General features: G+C 52.7%; 1 protein-coding gene across 7 annotated transcripts in view; it reads left to right on the top strand.

Moving 5' to 3' along the window:
- Positions 1-16,206, top strand: part of CROCC (ciliary rootlet coiled-coil, rootletin) — a 175,526-nt gene extending 159,320 nt beyond the window's left edge. For 4 of the 7 annotated variants that reach the window (XM_063942095.1, XM_063942096.1, XM_063942098.1 and 1 more), the window contains 14 exons: positions 438-597; positions 784-951; positions 1,038-1,422; positions 1,498-1,700; positions 1,856-1,976; positions 3,940-4,103; positions 4,305-4,520; positions 4,700-4,924; positions 5,012-5,161; positions 6,139-6,339; positions 6,466-6,597; positions 6,752-6,793; positions 12,678-12,857; positions 14,932-16,206. In XM_063942095.1, coding sequence (XP_063798165.1) covers positions 438-597; positions 784-951; positions 1,038-1,422; positions 1,498-1,700; positions 1,856-1,976; positions 3,940-4,103; positions 4,305-4,520; positions 4,700-4,924; positions 5,012-5,161; positions 6,139-6,339; positions 6,466-6,597; positions 6,752-6,793; positions 12,678-12,857; positions 14,932-15,018 — 2,434 coding nt within the window. In that variant the 3' untranslated portion in view covers positions 15,019-16,206. Of the gene's footprint in view, positions 1-437; positions 598-783; positions 952-1,037; positions 1,423-1,497; positions 1,701-1,855; positions 1,991-3,939; positions 4,104-4,304; positions 4,521-4,699; positions 4,925-5,011; positions 5,162-6,138; positions 6,340-6,465; positions 6,598-6,751; positions 6,794-12,677; positions 12,858-14,931 lie in introns of those variants that run through there. The other 3 variants (XM_063942097.1, XM_063942100.1, XR_010188504.1) reach the window with 2 other exon arrangements.
- The last annotated feature ends 605 nt before the right edge of the window (positions 16,207-16,811 follow it).

Here is a 16,811-nt window from a genome sequence, read left to right on the forward strand (position 1 = left end):
TAATCCATTCCCTTTCCTTTCCTCTGTGATCCATTCACTTTCCTCTCTGTAATCCCTTTCCTTTCCTTCCCTCTCTGTGATCCATTCCCTTACTTCTCTGTGATCCATTCCTTTTCCTTCCCTCTCTTTGATCCATTCCCTTCCCTTTCCGTTACTCTTTGTGATCCATTCTTTTCCTTTCCCTTACTCATAAGGAAAATGCAATACTGGAAAACTAATATGTAAAGGGATTATCGTTTATAAGTGATGTCATTGTAAGCGTACAAAGCTGCTATAGTGGTTATCTCTTTCTACACATAACACTTTTGACAAACAATCTCCACGTCTACTGATCTGTTTATTTTTTAAATATTATTTCATTACATCACATGACATCGTTACAATCTGTTGAGCTTGTGTCTGTTCTGTACCGGCCGCTTTCACCTCCACGCTTGTAGTTTGAAGCGCAGCAATGAGGAGAAGGAGCAGAGGCTGTCTGTCATGGAGGAGGCTCGGGCAGTCACGGAGAAGGAGGCGGCTGACCTGCGCAGCAATCTGCGAGAGGTGGAAAGGTCGCGGCTGGAGGCACGGAGAGAACTGCAGGATCTGCGTCGACAGGTGAGCAGGAGGTGCTGGATATACTGCAGGCCCAGGATGGTGGAATGGCGCTTTATGTGGGTGCCTGTGATAGCGGTGACTGCCTGGGTAACGTATGTTGTGTTTTACGGAGGGTTATACAGCAAGTGGTCCTGGGACTTCCACAGCTGGTCGCACAATCTCCCTTATTTCTCTGACCCATCACAGCTGAAGGTTCTGGATGACGAGGGTGCGAAGCACAGCCGGGAGATGGCGGAGGTGCAGACTCGCCTGTCCATGTGTGAGCAGCGAGAGGAGGAGACCCGCCGGGACAGCTTCGCCCTGAAACAGAAGCTCATGGAGTCAGAGAGCGGGCGAGAGGCTGCCAGGAAAGAGGTGAGCTCCTGTATACACAGATACGTCTCTCTGACCGAGCCACGGACCGGTTCGCTGACTTCCCTTCCCCCGGTCTCCTTCCACAGCTGAGCACGCTGCAGAGGAAACTGTCTGAGCTAGAGAGCGACTTCGGCCTACGGGAGAAGGAGCTGCAGGGTAACCTGGAGGAAACCCGCGGCAACGAGAAGAAGCTGCTGGATAATGCCCACAACCTGGAGCTGAAACTTCTGGCATCACAAGAGGAGGCGGCCCAGCTAGGGCTGAGACTGAGCGCCAGCGAGGGGCGCGTGCACGGCCTGGAAGCAGAGCTGGCCCGCCTCGAGGGGCTGAAGAGAGAGATGGAATTTAAACTCAGCAGCTTGCACTCTGCCCTGCGAAGGACGCTTGGGATTGGTCGCGCTGGGCGCACGCCAAGCCCCGCCATAAGAGGGCGTAGCGGCTCACCCAAGAGGACTTTCTCCCCGCTGAAGGGTGAGTATAGAGCACACAGAGACATACAAGGATTCCTTATTACGGTTTTGTGTCAATTGTCTTTTCCCCACTTAGGCTTTGACAACACTTACACCACGACCACTGATGGGCGTGGCAGCCCCATCCCGCGTACAGGCAGCCCGGAGCGCAGTAAGACCCCAGATCGCGCAGCTTCCCCCGCACGTGGGGAGCAGGTATCCACTGATATAGACCCCGAGGTGATCCGCACAGCCTTACGTGACTTCCTGCAGGAGCTGCGAGACACTCAGCGAGAGCGGGTACGGAGAGCTGTGTATGACTGGGGGGCAGCGCCCGGCACCAGGCCCTCAGTGATTGTACTGGCATATAATGTCCCGCTGATGTGTCCTGACTTACAGTAAATCCTGTATACACATATTATTGATGCTGTCCCTTCCTTTCCTTCCTTCTCCAGGATGATCTGAGCACCCAGTTAGGAACCGCATCCCGGCAGCTGGTGGAGGTGGAGGCTGAGCGAGACGGAGCGGCAACGCGGGTGCAGCAGCTGCAGAAAGTGCTCTCGGAGGTGGAGGAGGGTGAGAGTGAGAGGGTGAGGGGGAGCAGCTTTCAAAATAAGGAGCAAGTTTGAGGCTGAAGGTTGTGAGACTACCCCGAGTAGTAGGGGGTGAAAGGAGGCACAGCTTTGATTATAGGGGTGAAAGGAGGCACAACTCTGAGAATAAGGGTGAAAGGAGGTATGGCTCTGAGCATAGGGGTGAAAGGTGGCACAGCTCTGAGTATAGGAAAGACAGGAGGCATGGCTCTGAGAATAGAGGTGAAATGAGGCACAGCTCTGAGTATAGGGGTGAAAGGAGGCACCACTCTGAGTATAGGAAAGACAGGAGGCATGGCTCTGAGCATAGGGGTGAAATGAGGCACAGCTCTGAGTATAGGGTTGGAAGGAGGCACAGCCCAGAGTATAGGGTTGGAAGGAGGCACGGCTCCAAGTATAGTGGTGAAAGGAGGCACTGCTACGAGTATAGGGGTGAATGGAGGCACTGATCTGAATATAGGGGTGAAAGGAGGCATGGCTTTGAGTAGTAGGGCTGAAAGGGGCACGGCTGGGAGCAGAAGGGCTAAAAGGGGCACGGCTGGGAGTAGTAGGGCTGAAAGGAGGCACTGTTCCAAGTATAGGGGTGAAAGGAGGCACTGCTCCGAGTATAGGGGTGAAAGGAGGCACTGCTCTGAATATAGGGGTGAAAGGAGGCATGGCTCTGAGTAGTAGGTGTGAAAGGGGCAAGGCTGGGAGTAGTAGGGCTGAAAGGGGCACGGCTGGGAGTAGTAGGGGTGAAAGGAGGCACTGTTCCGTGTATAGGGGTGAAAGGAGGCACTGCACCGAGTATAGGTGTGAAAGGAGGCTCTGCTCTGAATATAGGGGTGAAAGGAGGCATGGCTCTGAGTAGTAGGTGTGAAAGGAGCACGGCTGGGAGTAGTAGGGGTGAAAGGGCCGTGGCTCTGAGTAGAAGAGGTAAAAAGGGCAGGGCTGGGAGTAGTAGGGATGAAAGGGGCATGGCTCTGAGTAGAAGGGGTGAAAGGGGCAGGGCTGGGAGTAGTAGGGGTGAAAGGGGCGTGGCTCTGAGTAGAAGGGGTGAAAGAGGCAGGGCTGGAAGTAGTAGGGGTGAAAGGGGCGTGGCTCTGAGTAGAAGGGATGAAAGGGGCAGGGCTGGAAGTAGTAGGGGTGAAAGGGGTGTGGCTCTGAGTAGAAGGGATGAAAGAGGCAGGGCTGGAAGTAGTAGGGGTGAAAGGGGCGTGGCTCTGAGTAGAAGGGGTGAAAGGGGCAGGGCTGGGAGTAGTAGGGGTGAAAGGGGCGTGGCTCTGAGTAGAGGCGGTGAAAGGGGCAGGGCTGTGAGTAGTAGAGGTGAAAGGGGCGTGGCTCTGAGTAGAAGGGGTGAAAGCGGCAGGGCTGGGAGGTAGTAGGGGTGAAAAGGGCGTGGTTCTGAGTAGAAGCTGTGAAAGGGGCAGGGCTGGGAGTAGTAGGGGTGAAAGGGGCAGGGCTGGGAGTAGTAGGGGTGAAAGGGGCAGGGCTGGGAGTAGTAGGGGTGAAAGGGGCGTGGCTCTGAGTAGAAGGGGTGAAAGGGGCAGGGCTGGGAGTAGTAGGGGTGAAAGGGGCAGGGCTGGGAGTAGTAGGGGTGAAAGGGGCGTGGCTCTGAGTAGAAGGGGTGAAAGGGGCAGGGCTGGAAGAAGTAGGGGCTCTGAGGAGAAGGGGTGGAGGTAACATATTACTATCTATAGGTTTGTGGGGCACAGCTGTCCCTTGTAAATATACTTCTCTTGTCATTGAACTGAAGCGTACATAGTGTTCCCTCCTACAGCAGAAGAGAAAGCTAGCATTATGGGGGGGTTTGGTGTACAGTGGAGTAGACATAGATATACACTTGTGTAGGTGATACACCAAGTGGTGGGTAATGGGGGGGGAGCAGTGTTATAATTGGTGAGCGGGGCTGTAGTCGGGATAACACGCATCAGGTGCCGGTCTCACGCCGGTCTCTCCACATTCAGGGAAGCGCAGCGCAGACGGGAAACTCAGCAATGCGCAGACTACGCTCATCCTGCAGGAGGAAACCCTGCGTCGCTATGAGAGGGAGCGCAAGATGGCGTTAGAGAAAGCTTCCAGCCTGGAGCGCAGTCTTCAAGCAGCGGAGAATGAGCACAGGGCGGCCCAGGTAAGTGCACAGGGTCGGGGGGGCCTGGGAACCACCCATTAGTGCATTCATTGGTCGCCGACAGGCACTGGCCAGCTGGTAGAGGAAATGCAGACACTTCTCTGTTGCGCTGCCCGCGACCTGTTCCATGTGACTCTGTATGGTCAGTACAAGCGCAGTCACCACTGATGGACTGATTGTGTGCTCTCAATGTTGTGTCAGGACAAGGTCAATAAAATGAAAGCCAACGAAGCGAAGCTGGATAGCGACAAGCGGCGTCTGAAGGAAGTGCTGGATGCCGCTGAGAACCGCAACACCAAGCTGGAACTGTCCCGCCGAGGGTTGGAGGGGGAGCTGCAGAGGGTCCGACTGGTGCTGGATGACCGGGAGACAGAGATGCATGCGATGCAGCAACGCATAGAAGGACTACAGAGACAGGTAAGTAGCCGGGAAATGCATTATTACCCCCTAGCCCTAATACAGGCAGGAGAGACACCATAATGCCGCATTACCCAGAAGCAGATGGGAGCTCAGCAGACAACATCTCGCTGAGGTCCAGAACTGACGGTTTGCGGCCTAGAGTAGTTGTCGGATGAATCGTGTCCTCCTCTCCCCAGCTGTCGGACAGTGAGGGGAAGGTGAGCGCCCTCCAGATCTGCGTAGATCGGCTGAATGTGACCCTCGGGAAGGTGCAGGAGAATGAGACCGTCCTAAAGGAGAAAGTGCAGAGTCTTACCAGCGCTCTCTCCGAGAGTAACTCCAGTTCCAGCACCTCCTACGAGAAGATTGGACAACTGCAGAAGACTCTGACCAGCAGCGAGCACGAGCGGCGTATCCTCCAGGTCAGTCCTCCAGCAGAGCGTGGCGCCAGTGGTGTTGTATCATGTTAGTGATCAACGGCGAGGTCACAGTGGTTTCTCCATACACAGGAGCGTCTGGAAGCTGCGCGACTGGCTGCGTCGGAGAGCAAGAAGCAGAGTACGGGGCTGATTGAGAAGATTCAGGAGCTGCGGGATGAGGTGGCGGAGGGAGAATTGCGGCGCATGGAGCTGGAAGAGCAGATCCGGCAGCTACAGGAGGCGAGTTATCATCTCTTGCCGATACCCTCCCTTTCCACTACCACCAGTCCTGTGCTGACACCAGACACACCTTCCTTTTCCACTGCCACCAGTCCTGTGCTGACCCCAGACACACCTTCCCTTTCCACTACTACCAGTCCTGTGCTGACCCCAGATGCACCTTCCCTTTCCACTACCACCAGTCCTGTGCTGACCCCAGACACACCTTCCCTTTCCACTACCACCAGTCCTGTGCTGACCCCAGACACACCTTCCCTTTCCACTACCACCAGTCCTGTGCTGACCCCAGTTGCACCTTCCCTTTCCACTACCACCAGTCCTGTGCTAACCCCAGATGCATCTTCCCTTTCCACTACCACCAGTCCTGTGCTAACCCCAGATGCCTCTTCCCTTTCCACTACCAGTCCTGTGCTAACCCCAGATGTCCCTTTCCACTACTACCAGTCCTGTGCTAACCCCAGATGCCCCTTCCCTTTCCACTACCACCAGTCCTGTGCTGACCCCAGACACACCTTCCCTTTCCACTACCGCCAGTCCTGTGCTGACCCCAGATGCCCCTTCCCTTTCCACTACCGCCAGTCCTGTGCTGACCCCAGATGCCCCTTCCCTTTCCACTACCACCAGTCCTGTGCTGACCCCAGACACACCTTCCCTTTCCACTACCGCCAGTCCTGTGCTGACCCCAGATGCCCCTTCCCTTTCCACTACCGCCAGTCCTGTGCTGACCCCAGATGCCCCTTCCCTTTCCACTACCGCCAGTCCTGTGCTGACCCCAGATGCAGCTAAAAGCTTTTGTGCATGCCCATTGTATGCGTCCATCCCTGACACTGTGCTCTACTCTGTGGCTTTTATCAATGTTCCTCGCTGATCCCATGGGACTTTGTAACAACGATCTAGTGTATGTCTGTTCACCTATGTTATGTGCCTGTCTGGAATTCTGTGTGTTGACCTCATTTTTAACATCTCTCGCCCTTCAGCTCTTGCACCAGCGACAGGAAAGTGAGGGCGTCTCACTCCGTAACCTCCAGAAGCTGCAGGAAGAGAGAGAGCTCTTACAGGACCGCCTGGCCGGGCTGCAGCGTGCTATGGTTCAGTTAGAGGCCGAGAAGCGAGAGATGGAGCGATCGTCTCTCCGCCTCGAGAAGGACAAAAATGCTCTGAAAAAGACACTTGATAAGGTAAGAGCACCGGTTCTCCTCTACCCCCGATCCCGAATGATGTATCTATTGACATTGTGGGGTGTTTGGCTGTTGGTCATCTTATCCACCAAGTCACCACCATGTACCCGCTGTCTCTTCCTGCAGGTGGAGCGAGAGAAGCTGAAAACCGCAGAGGACACGTTGCGTCTATCTGCGGAGAAGGGGAGGCTGGATCGGTCACTGACTACGGTGGAGCAGGAGCTGGCGGACGCCCAGAGACAAGTGCAGCTCCTGGAGGTAGCCATACACTATAGAGACCTCAGCAGTCAGTCAGAGCCCCAGTGTTGGTGACGGGGGGATGGGCTTGTGTGGTTGGGTGTTGGATGGGGCCTGCCTTCCTTGTGATTGGTTCATGGCGTTCTTTCTCCCCCACCCCCGCTGTCCTGTGAAGGTGCAGTTATACAGGGTTAGGCGCAAGATCACGTTCAGCCTGGTGAGTGAGGCCCAGTAATTATACTCAGACGTCCTGGAGCTATGGAGCGTCCTGAGGCTGCACACCAACCTTCTGTGTCTCCCAAACCCTGTGTGCCCTCTACTGCCCCCCACCTGCATAACGCCGTGCCCCTCGCCGCTTCTCACCCCAAAGCGCTTTCTGTTCTGTAGATGTGTACATCCAGCCTCAATACACCATGCAGCGTGAGATGCCTCCTACATCCAGCCTCAATATGCCATGAAGTGCGAGGTGCCTCATACATCCAGCCTCAATACACCATGCAGCGTGAGATGCCTCATACAGCCAGCCTCAATACGCCATGCAGCGCGAGATGCCTCATACATCCAGCCTCAATACGCCATGCAGCGCGAGATGCCTCATACATCCAGCCTCAATACACCATGCAGCGTGAGATGCCTCCTACATCCAGCCTCAATACACCATGCAGCGTGAGATGCCTCCTACATCCAGCCTCAATACGCCATGCAGTGCGAGATGCCTCATACATCCAGCCTCAATACGCCATGCAGCAAGAGATGCCTCATACATCCAGCCTCAATACACCATGCAGCGCGAGATGCCTCATACACCCAGGCTCAATACGCCATGCAGCGCGAGATGCCTCCTACATCCAGCCTCAATACACCACGCAGAGCGAGATGCCTCCTACATCCAGCCTCAATACGCCATGCAGAGCGAGATGCCTCATACATCCAGCCTCAATACACCACGCAGAGCGAGATGCCTCCTACATCCAGCTTCAATACGCCACGCAGAGAGAGATGCCTCCTACATCCAGCCTCAATACACCACGCAGAGCAAGATGCCTCCTACATCCAGCCTCAATACACCACGCAGAGCGAAATGCCTCCTACATCCAGCCTCAATACACCATGCAGAGCGAGATGCCTCCTACATCCAGCCTCAATACGCCATGCAGAGAGAGATGCCTCCTACATCAAGCCTCAATACGCCACGCAGAGCGAGATGCCTCCTACATCCAGCCTCAATACGCCACGCAGAGCGAGATGCCTCATACATCCAGCCTCAATACACCACGTAGAGCGAGATGCCTCCTACATCCAGCCTCAATACACCACGCAGAGCGAGATGCCTCCTACATCCAGCCTCAATACACCACGCAGAGCGAGATGCCTCCTACATCCAGCCTCAATACACCACGCAGAGCGAGATGCCTCCTACATCCAGCCTCAATACGCCATGCAGAGAGAGATGCCTCCTACATCCAGCCTCAATACACCGCGCAGAGCGAGATGCCTCCTACATCCAGCCTCAATACGCCATGCAGAGAGAGATGCCTCATACATCCAGCCTCAATACACCACGCAGAGCGAGATGCCTCCTACATCCAGCCTCAATACACCATGCAGCGTGAGATGCCTCCTACATCCAGCCTCAATACACCATGCAGCGTGAGATGCCTCCTACATCCAGCCTCAATACACCATGCAGCGCGAAATGCCTCCTACATCCAGCCTCAATACAGCATGCAGCGCGAGATGCCTCATACATCCAGCCTCAATACACCATGCAGCGCGAGATGCCTCCTACATCCAGCCTCAATACGCCATGCAGCGCGAGGTGCCTCCTACATCCAGCCTCAATACACCATGCAGCGTGATATGCCTCATACATCCAGCCTCAATACACCATGCAGCGCGAGATGCCTCATACATCCAGCCTCAATACACCATGCAGCGTGAGATGCCTCATACATCCAGCCTCAATACACCATGCAGCGTGAGATGCCTCATACATCCAGCCTCAATACACCATGCAGCGCGAGATGCCTCATACATCCAGCTTCAATACACCATGCAGTGTGAGATGCCTCATACATCCAGCCTCAATACACCATGCAGCGCGAGATGCCTCCTACATCCAGCCTCAATACGCCATGCAGCGCGAGGTGCCTCCTACATCCAGCCTCAATACGCCATGCAGCGCGAGATGCCTCCTACATCCAGCCTCAATACGCCATGCAGCGCGAGGTGCCTCCTACTTCCAGCCTCAATACGCCATGCAGCAAGAGATGCCTCATACATCCAGCCTCAATACGCCATGCACTGGGAGATGCCTCATACATCCAGCCTCAATACACCATGCAGAGCGAGACGCCTCATACATCCAGCCTCAATATGCCATGCAGCACGAGTGAGCCGCCAGGTCCCGTGCAACTCTGCTAACGCTGGGCGTCTTTGTTTGCCGAATATGCGTCTTCGTCGCAACACAATGCATGAAGACTGCGCTGAGTGATCTGATATATGACACCTGTATACTGTGTGTGACTGAGGCTGTATACGGAGCACAATGTGACTAGGACACACCAGGAGACTGCACTGAGTAATGTGATGTATGACACCTGTATACTGTGTGTGACTGAAGGTGTATATGGAGCACAATGTGACTAGGACGCACCAGGAGACTGCACTGAGTAATGTGTTATGTGACACCTGTATACTGTGTGACTGAGGCTGTATACGGAGTACAATGTGACTAGGACGCACCAGGAGACTGCGCTGAGTAATGTGATATATGACACCTGTATACTGTGTGTGACTGAGGCTGTATACGGAGCACAATGTGACTAGGACGCACCAGGAGACTGCGCTGAGTAATGTGATATGACACCTGTATACTGTGTGTGACTGAGGCTGTATACAGAGCACAATGTGACTAGGACGCACCAGGAGACTGCGCTGAGTAATGTGATATATGACACCTGTATACTGTGTGTGACTGAGGCTGTATACGGAGCACAATGTGACTAGGACGCACCAGGAGACTGCGCTGAGTAATGTGATATATGACACCTGTATACTGTGTGTGACTGAGGCTGTATACGGAGCACAATGTGACTAGGACGCACCAGGAGACTGCGCTGAGTAATGTGATATATGACACCTGTATACTGTGTGTGACTGAGGCTGTATACGGAGCACAATGTGACTAGGACGCACCAGGAGACTGTGCTGAGTAATGTGATATATGACAACTGTATACTGTGTGTGACTGAGGCTGTATACGGAGCACAATGTGACTAGGACGCACCAGGAGACTGCGCTGAGTAATGTGATATATGACACCTGTATACTGTGTGTGACTGAGGCTGTATACAGAGCACAATGTGACTAGGACGCACCAGGAGACTGCGCTGAGTAATGTGATATATGACACCTGTATACTGTGTGTGACTGAGGCTGTATACAGAGAGCACAATGTGAGTAGGACGCAGCAGTAGACTGCGCTGAGTAATGTGATATGTGACACCGGTATACTGTGTGTGACTGAGGCTGTATACGGAGCACAATGTGACTAGGACGCACCAGGAGACTGCGCTTAGTAATGTGATGTATGACACCTGTATACTGTGTGTGACTGAGGCTGTATACGGAGTACAATGTGACTAGGACGCACCAGGAGACTGCGCTGAGTAATGTGATGTATGACACCTGTATACTGTGTGTGACTGAGGCTGTATACGGAGCACAATGTGACTAGGACACCCCAGGAGACTGCGCTGAGTAATGTGATATATGACACCTGTATACTGTGTGTGACTGAGGCTGTATACGGAGCACAATGTGACTAGGACGCACCAGGAGACTGCCCTGAGTAATGTAATATATAACACCTGTATACAGTGTGTGACTGAGGCTGTATGCAGAGCACAATGTGACTAGGACGCACCAGGAGACTGCGCTGAGTAATGTGATATAGGTCACCTGTATACTGTGTGTGTGACTGAGGCTGTATACGGAGCACATTGTGACTAAGACGCACCAGGAGACTGCGCTGAGTAATGTGATATGACACCTGTATACTGTGTGTGACTGAGGCTGTATACGGAGCACACTGTGACTATGACGCACCAGGAGACTGCGCTGAGTAATGTGATATATGACACCTGTATACTGTGTGTGACTGAGGCTGTATACAGAGCACAATGTGACTAGGACGCACCAGGAGACTGCGCTGAGTAATGTGATATATGACACCTGTATACTGTGTGTGACTGAGGCTGTATACGGAGCACAATGTGACTAGGACGCACCAGGAGACTGCGCTGAGTAATGTGATATATGACACCTGTATACTGTGTGTGACTGAGGCTATATACAGAGCACAATGTGACTAGGACGCACCAGGAGACTGCGCTGAGTAATGTGATATGACACCTGTATACTGTGTGTGACTGAGGCTGTATACGGAGCACAATGTGACTAGGACGCACCAGGAGACTGCGCTGAGTAATGTGATATATGACACCTGTATACTGTGTGACTGAGGCTGTATACGGAGCACAATGTGACTAGGACGCACCAGAAGACTGCGCTGAGTAATGTGATATGTGACACCTGTATACTGTGTGTGACTGAGGCTGTATACGGAGTACAATGTGACTAGGACGCACCGGGAGACTGCGCTGAGTAATGTGATATGACACCTGTATACTGTGTGTGACTGAGGCTGTATACGGAGCACAATGTGACTAGGACGCACCAGGAGACTGCGCTGAGTAATGTGATATATGACACCTGTATACTGTGTGTGACTGAGGCTGTATACAGAGCACAATGTGACTAGGACGCACCAGGAGACTGCGCTGAGTAATGTGATGTATGACACCTGTATACTGTGTGTGACTGAGGCTGTATATGAGGCACAATGTGACTAGGATGCACCAGGAGACTGCGCTGAGTAATGTGATATATGACACCTGTATACTGTGTGTGACTGAGGCTGTATACAGAGCACAATGTGACTAGGACGCACCAGGAGACTGCGCTGAGTAATGTGATATGTGACACTTGTATACTGTGTGTGACTGAGGCTGTATACAGAGCACAATGTGACTAGGACGCACCAGGAGACTGCGCTGAGTAATGTGATATGTGACACCTGTATACTATGTGTGATTGAGGCTGTATACGGAGCACAATGTGACTAGGACGCACCAGGAGACTGCGCTGAGTAATGTGATATGTGACACCTGTATACTGTGTGTGACTGAGGCTGTATACGGAACAGAACTTGTATTGGAGAGAAGCTGCTGCTGTGTGTCAATTCGTGTACAGACTCAAGAGACTCAGTCGCACACAATATATAAGTGTCATATATCATTTATCAGCGCAGTCTCCTGATGCGTCCTAGCTGCATCGCATTGCAGCAAAGATACATTTTTGGCTAAGTATAACGGAAAAATACACCTGATGCTAGCGGAGTTTCCCAGGATCTGGCGCGCCGAGAGGGGGTGTTTAGCGTGACTGCAGCAATGATGTGTGAGGACATCTGTACAACATTACTGACTACTTGCTGCTCCTGGCCCCATGCTCAATGCTTCCCCTGTGCTGCCGCACACTCTCTCCCATCTCCTCTCTATCACCCCCCGTACACACTGTCTCCCATCTCCTCTCTATCACCCCCCGTACACACTGTCTCCCATCTCCTCTCTATCACCCCCCGTACACGCTGTCTCCCATCTCCTCCCTATCACGCCACACACACTTCCTTCCGCATGGTGTGCTGCTCCTGCATCTGATCTTCACATTCTCTACATCCACAGATATTTGCTTCATTTGACCCCCACAGTGACCATGTCCTGCCCCCATGCTCTCTACATCCCACCTGCTGCCCCAACAAGGCAGGACTCTTCCCTCCTGCCTAATGCTTGCTGCGTCCAGTCTGCTGTGGTGGAACCTGCTCCTCTCTTGCTGCCTCCATGCTCCCCACGTCTCCCCCCCAGTTTAGCTCCTGCTGTATGTTGCTCCTGTCACTCTGTCCCTGCTGCCTCCTGCTCATGTCGCTTATAGTAGAACGCTTTAGCTGTGGCCACATGTCCGCCTTTCTCTCCCCTTCCCAGGCGCAGATAGCAGACATGGAGCAGACGCACTCTCAGAGCCTGATGGAGACAGCGGCTCGTCATCGACAGGAGCTTCAGATGGAGATAGAGAGGCTGCGCAATGCTCAGATCCAGGCAGAGCGGACTCTGGATGCCAGAGAGCGAGCTCACCGCCAGCGTATTAAAGGGCTGGAGGAGCAGGTAGGCCCGGTCTCTGCCCTTCCCTTACACTTGTGTTTCTTATATAATTCCACATTTATGAAGCTTCTGATAAATTTGCTGCAGCTCAGAGTCATTTCCAATGCTCTAAATCCAATCAAATAAAGCTATAAATTACCAAGGGAGCACCAAGAGTGCCATAGGAATGATAGAGACCAGCAGAACCTTCACCTTGGCAAAGGTTCCTCGCTCCTGAGGTTACTCAACAGCTGGCGGGGTCAGAAAGGTTGGAGCTAGAAATCCACAAGGGCATTGCTGTTGGACACTATTTTGGTTTCTTGGGAGTTTCCATATTGTCTTGGGATTCTGGGTCATTATAGTAGCACTGGACTGTAACAGGGGGTCTTGGTACACAGACATTCTAGACATGGCGTGGTGCCTGCCTCCCAAACCCGATCTGATAAGTCATGCCCCTTTCATGTGTTGGCTTATATGCCATAGCTGTTGAAGCCATGATACATCAAGCTAAAAGATTTCATACCATGCTCAAGCCTGGATTAGTCTTCTTTTCATTTTGACTGATTACAGCTGGTTTTTCAAGACAATCTGGCAGAGGGTTCAAAACTCAATTGTTTGAAGGTTCAAGTCTCAGTCCTTGGCAGCAACCAGTCCAGGCAGAAAGAAGAGGTAGGAAGCTCCTTCGCCCCACACCAGGCAGTGTAGAGCTTCCGCATACTTGTTCTGGTTCTAAACAGGTTTTAGAGCCTTGAGCATGTTCTGAACACACTTTCAGAAAAACCCTTAACTCTAAGGATCCTGCCTTCAATGCCATTAAAACCAGTCGAGGTGACTGCTGATGAATGGGGACCTGTCTTGAGAGTTCAGGTCTTGGAAGCTGGTGACACGCTGGGTCAGCTGCTGTCATTAAATTATTTGGGTACCAAGACCGTCCTAGTCAGTGTAGTTCTACCAGAAGCATCGCTACCGTTGGAAACAGGAATCCAAGGAACTGACGTTTTCCAGAAACAATAGCGGATCTGAGAAGAAAAGTCCTCCATATGGTTAAACCAATGTGCCATCATGCCTACATCTGGTTTGTTAGTCTGTCCACAAGCTGTTGAAAGAGCTCCAGATGAAGGGACAGTAGACCAGGGTGAAGGGACTATTTGCTGAGGAAGCCTGCTATCCAGTGTTCTAGCTCGGTGATAAAAACTGCTGAGATGGCTGGAAGAATTTGCTCCACCCAACGCTCTGGAGCAGGATGAGATCTGTAATACTTAGCTGAGGTCTGAAAGCTGCAGACCAGAACCCGGGAGAGCAGCCTACGTGTCATGCCGACTGCATGTCACAGGGCTTCGGACATGGCCACATAGCAGCCCAAGTCTCCTGCAGCTTGTCCAAGGGGAGCGGAGAACTGATATTTAGGCATCTAATGCTGGACATAAATGGTCACATAAAGTGCCTGTCAGACCGGCAGATGTTTTATCTGACACCCATCAGATATCGTGAGCATACACTGTGAGATATCTTACAGTAGGGTAGATGTATTATAAGTCGTATGGCGGAGAAGCGGCATCAGCATAGTCATGTGCGCTGATACTGTTTCTCCCCCATGTATGAAGGCAGCGGTGTGTGCTACATGACGAGTACCCCTGTGCTGCTATCTGGAAGACATGCTCTATACCCCACCGTCTCCAGTGTCCCCCCATTGGATTCTAGAGAAAAATTGCACGTTTGTGACAACTTGCGCCTGTTACGGGCAACAATATAGGTTCCTGCAGATATTATCTGTTCAGATTAGCGGGTTCCCCAAGAGCCACCGGCAGTGACCGAGATCGTGTGGGCGGGTGCCCAGGTACCAGTGCAGTAATGCCGTACAGTGTAACCCATGCAATCCCCACTCTCTCACCTCATGTAAGACCCAAATGGAGCCGATCTGAGGAGTATTTTATAAGGAAATGCAATTTATGACTGACAGAAGTCGGCACTTTGCAGCGATGCTTCTCATTGCGCCGGCAGCACGTCATCAGGGTACGAGGGCGATTTCCTCCTACATCTGTGCACAACACCCTCATAGCCTGTTAGTAAATGACCATGGTGTCTTTGTCTTCCGCAGATCTCTACGCTGAAGGAGCAGCTGCAGCAGGAACTGCGCCGGGGTCCGCCTCATTACGCCCAGCCGTCTCTCCTCTCAGGGAAATAGGGCGAGGGCGTAGCCCCTCGGGTCACACATTCCTGGTGCTTTACCACCACTCAGACTGATCTTTTTGTATCACTGTTTTTTATTGTACCCTCCCCCTGACCAATGTGAGCGCAGGGCGGAGTCACCGCTACTGACACGCGAGGGCGCCAAGCCCCGTGACCTTTATATCTACAGTATTTTTATATTACACTTTTTTTTTTTTAGAACACTTGTGCACTGTCCTCGTCTCTGTGTTTGCACTGAATGTAACAAATCCATGAGAAACACAAGCCGGGAGGGCCCTAGAAACACAACTGTGATTGATCGCAGTAAGCTGGTGCGGGGGGGGGGGGAATATAAGACCACCTAGACCACAGCCGGAGACTAGCTCTCATTGCTGGTTAGTGCCACCCTGCGGACATTCGGGATGGTGTAGACCCACGACGTTGATGGATACAGATATAATGGACCTAAGCCTCTCTTCCACAACGGATCGGTCCTGTGACACCGCTGCAGCTTGGGTGGAAGCAATTCTCTGTCGCACATACCGCACCCTGACCTTGTCGTACTCTAACAATGGGGAGCCGCTGACAGAAGCACAACTACTACGAATGTGTGATAAAATCTTCAGCGCTACGGTTATTCAATAAGAGGCTCGCATAGATAGTATCCCACCTGACCATTTAATCAGTCTTTCTGCTAGTCTAGGGCTGGGCAGTGTGGTGCACTCCGGGGGCACAAGGGTGGCCCTGTCACTCAATAGGGCCACTCGTTACCCTTAATCTCAGTAATAAATGATAACAATACAATCAGTGAGACCATAAAACACCCATATGCTCTCTAGAACCCCACGTACCCATAATGCCTTTCCTATCTTCCACTTGCCCTGAAGCACTCCTGAGCAGTGGGCCGTGTTGTTTCTGTGAGACCCTCCATTGCTGGGAAGTGCCCCGTGGGAGCCACAGTGACTGACGCTAATACCGACTAATGGAGAAGTGAACGCGATCATTCCTCAGTGAGGAGATAGAACTTACACTCAGAGACTCGTATATACTCCCCCCAGGTCCTCCTGTACATTATACTCATATCATGACCTGATTACAGCGCTGTGTCCACCATACGGGAAGAGTTTCTCATGGCTGCCGCGCCACTCCGAGCCCTACAACGTGCCAGACTTACTGTGACTAGTAATAAAATACAATGGTAAAAGCTGGAGTCGGTGTCTCATTACCCGCCCTGACGATGACCGGTTACCGGCTTATATAATAACGTACTCTGCCGGAAGCTCCGGAGCGAGATTACCAGCTGTGTCAGTGATTATATCTTATTATTACTACAGGCGATTAATGATGATGTCACTTGCTCTTTACATATGCCCTCCAGATTCTCACATGCCCCCTTCCCTTTTCATTCTCATGACCTGTCCACAAACTTTTCACTGGCATGTCCTCCAGCTTCACTTACATATAATTCATCACCTTGCCCACCAGCATTTCCCTCACGTGCCCCCTTCCCACCAGCATTTCAGCATTTCCCTCACGTGCCCCCTTCCCACCAGCATTTCCCTCACGTGCCCCATCCCACCAGCTCTTCCCTCACATGCCCCATTCCCTTCCGCTTTTTTCACACATGCCCCCTTCCCACCAGCTCTTGCCTCACATGCCCCCTTCCCACCAGCTCTTCCCTCTCGTGCCCCCTTCCCCCCAGCACTTCCCTCTCGTGCCCCCTTCCCCCCAGCACTTCCCTCACGTGCCCCCTTCCCCCCAGCACTTCCCTCACGTGCCCCCTTCCCCCCAGCACTTCCCTCACGTGCC

This window comes from Pseudophryne corroboree, chromosome 10 (assembly GCF_028390025.1).
Source record: "Pseudophryne corroboree isolate aPseCor3 chromosome 10, aPseCor3.hap2, whole genome shotgun sequence".
NCBI lineage: Eukaryota > Metazoa > Chordata > Amphibia > Anura > Myobatrachidae > Pseudophryne > Pseudophryne corroboree.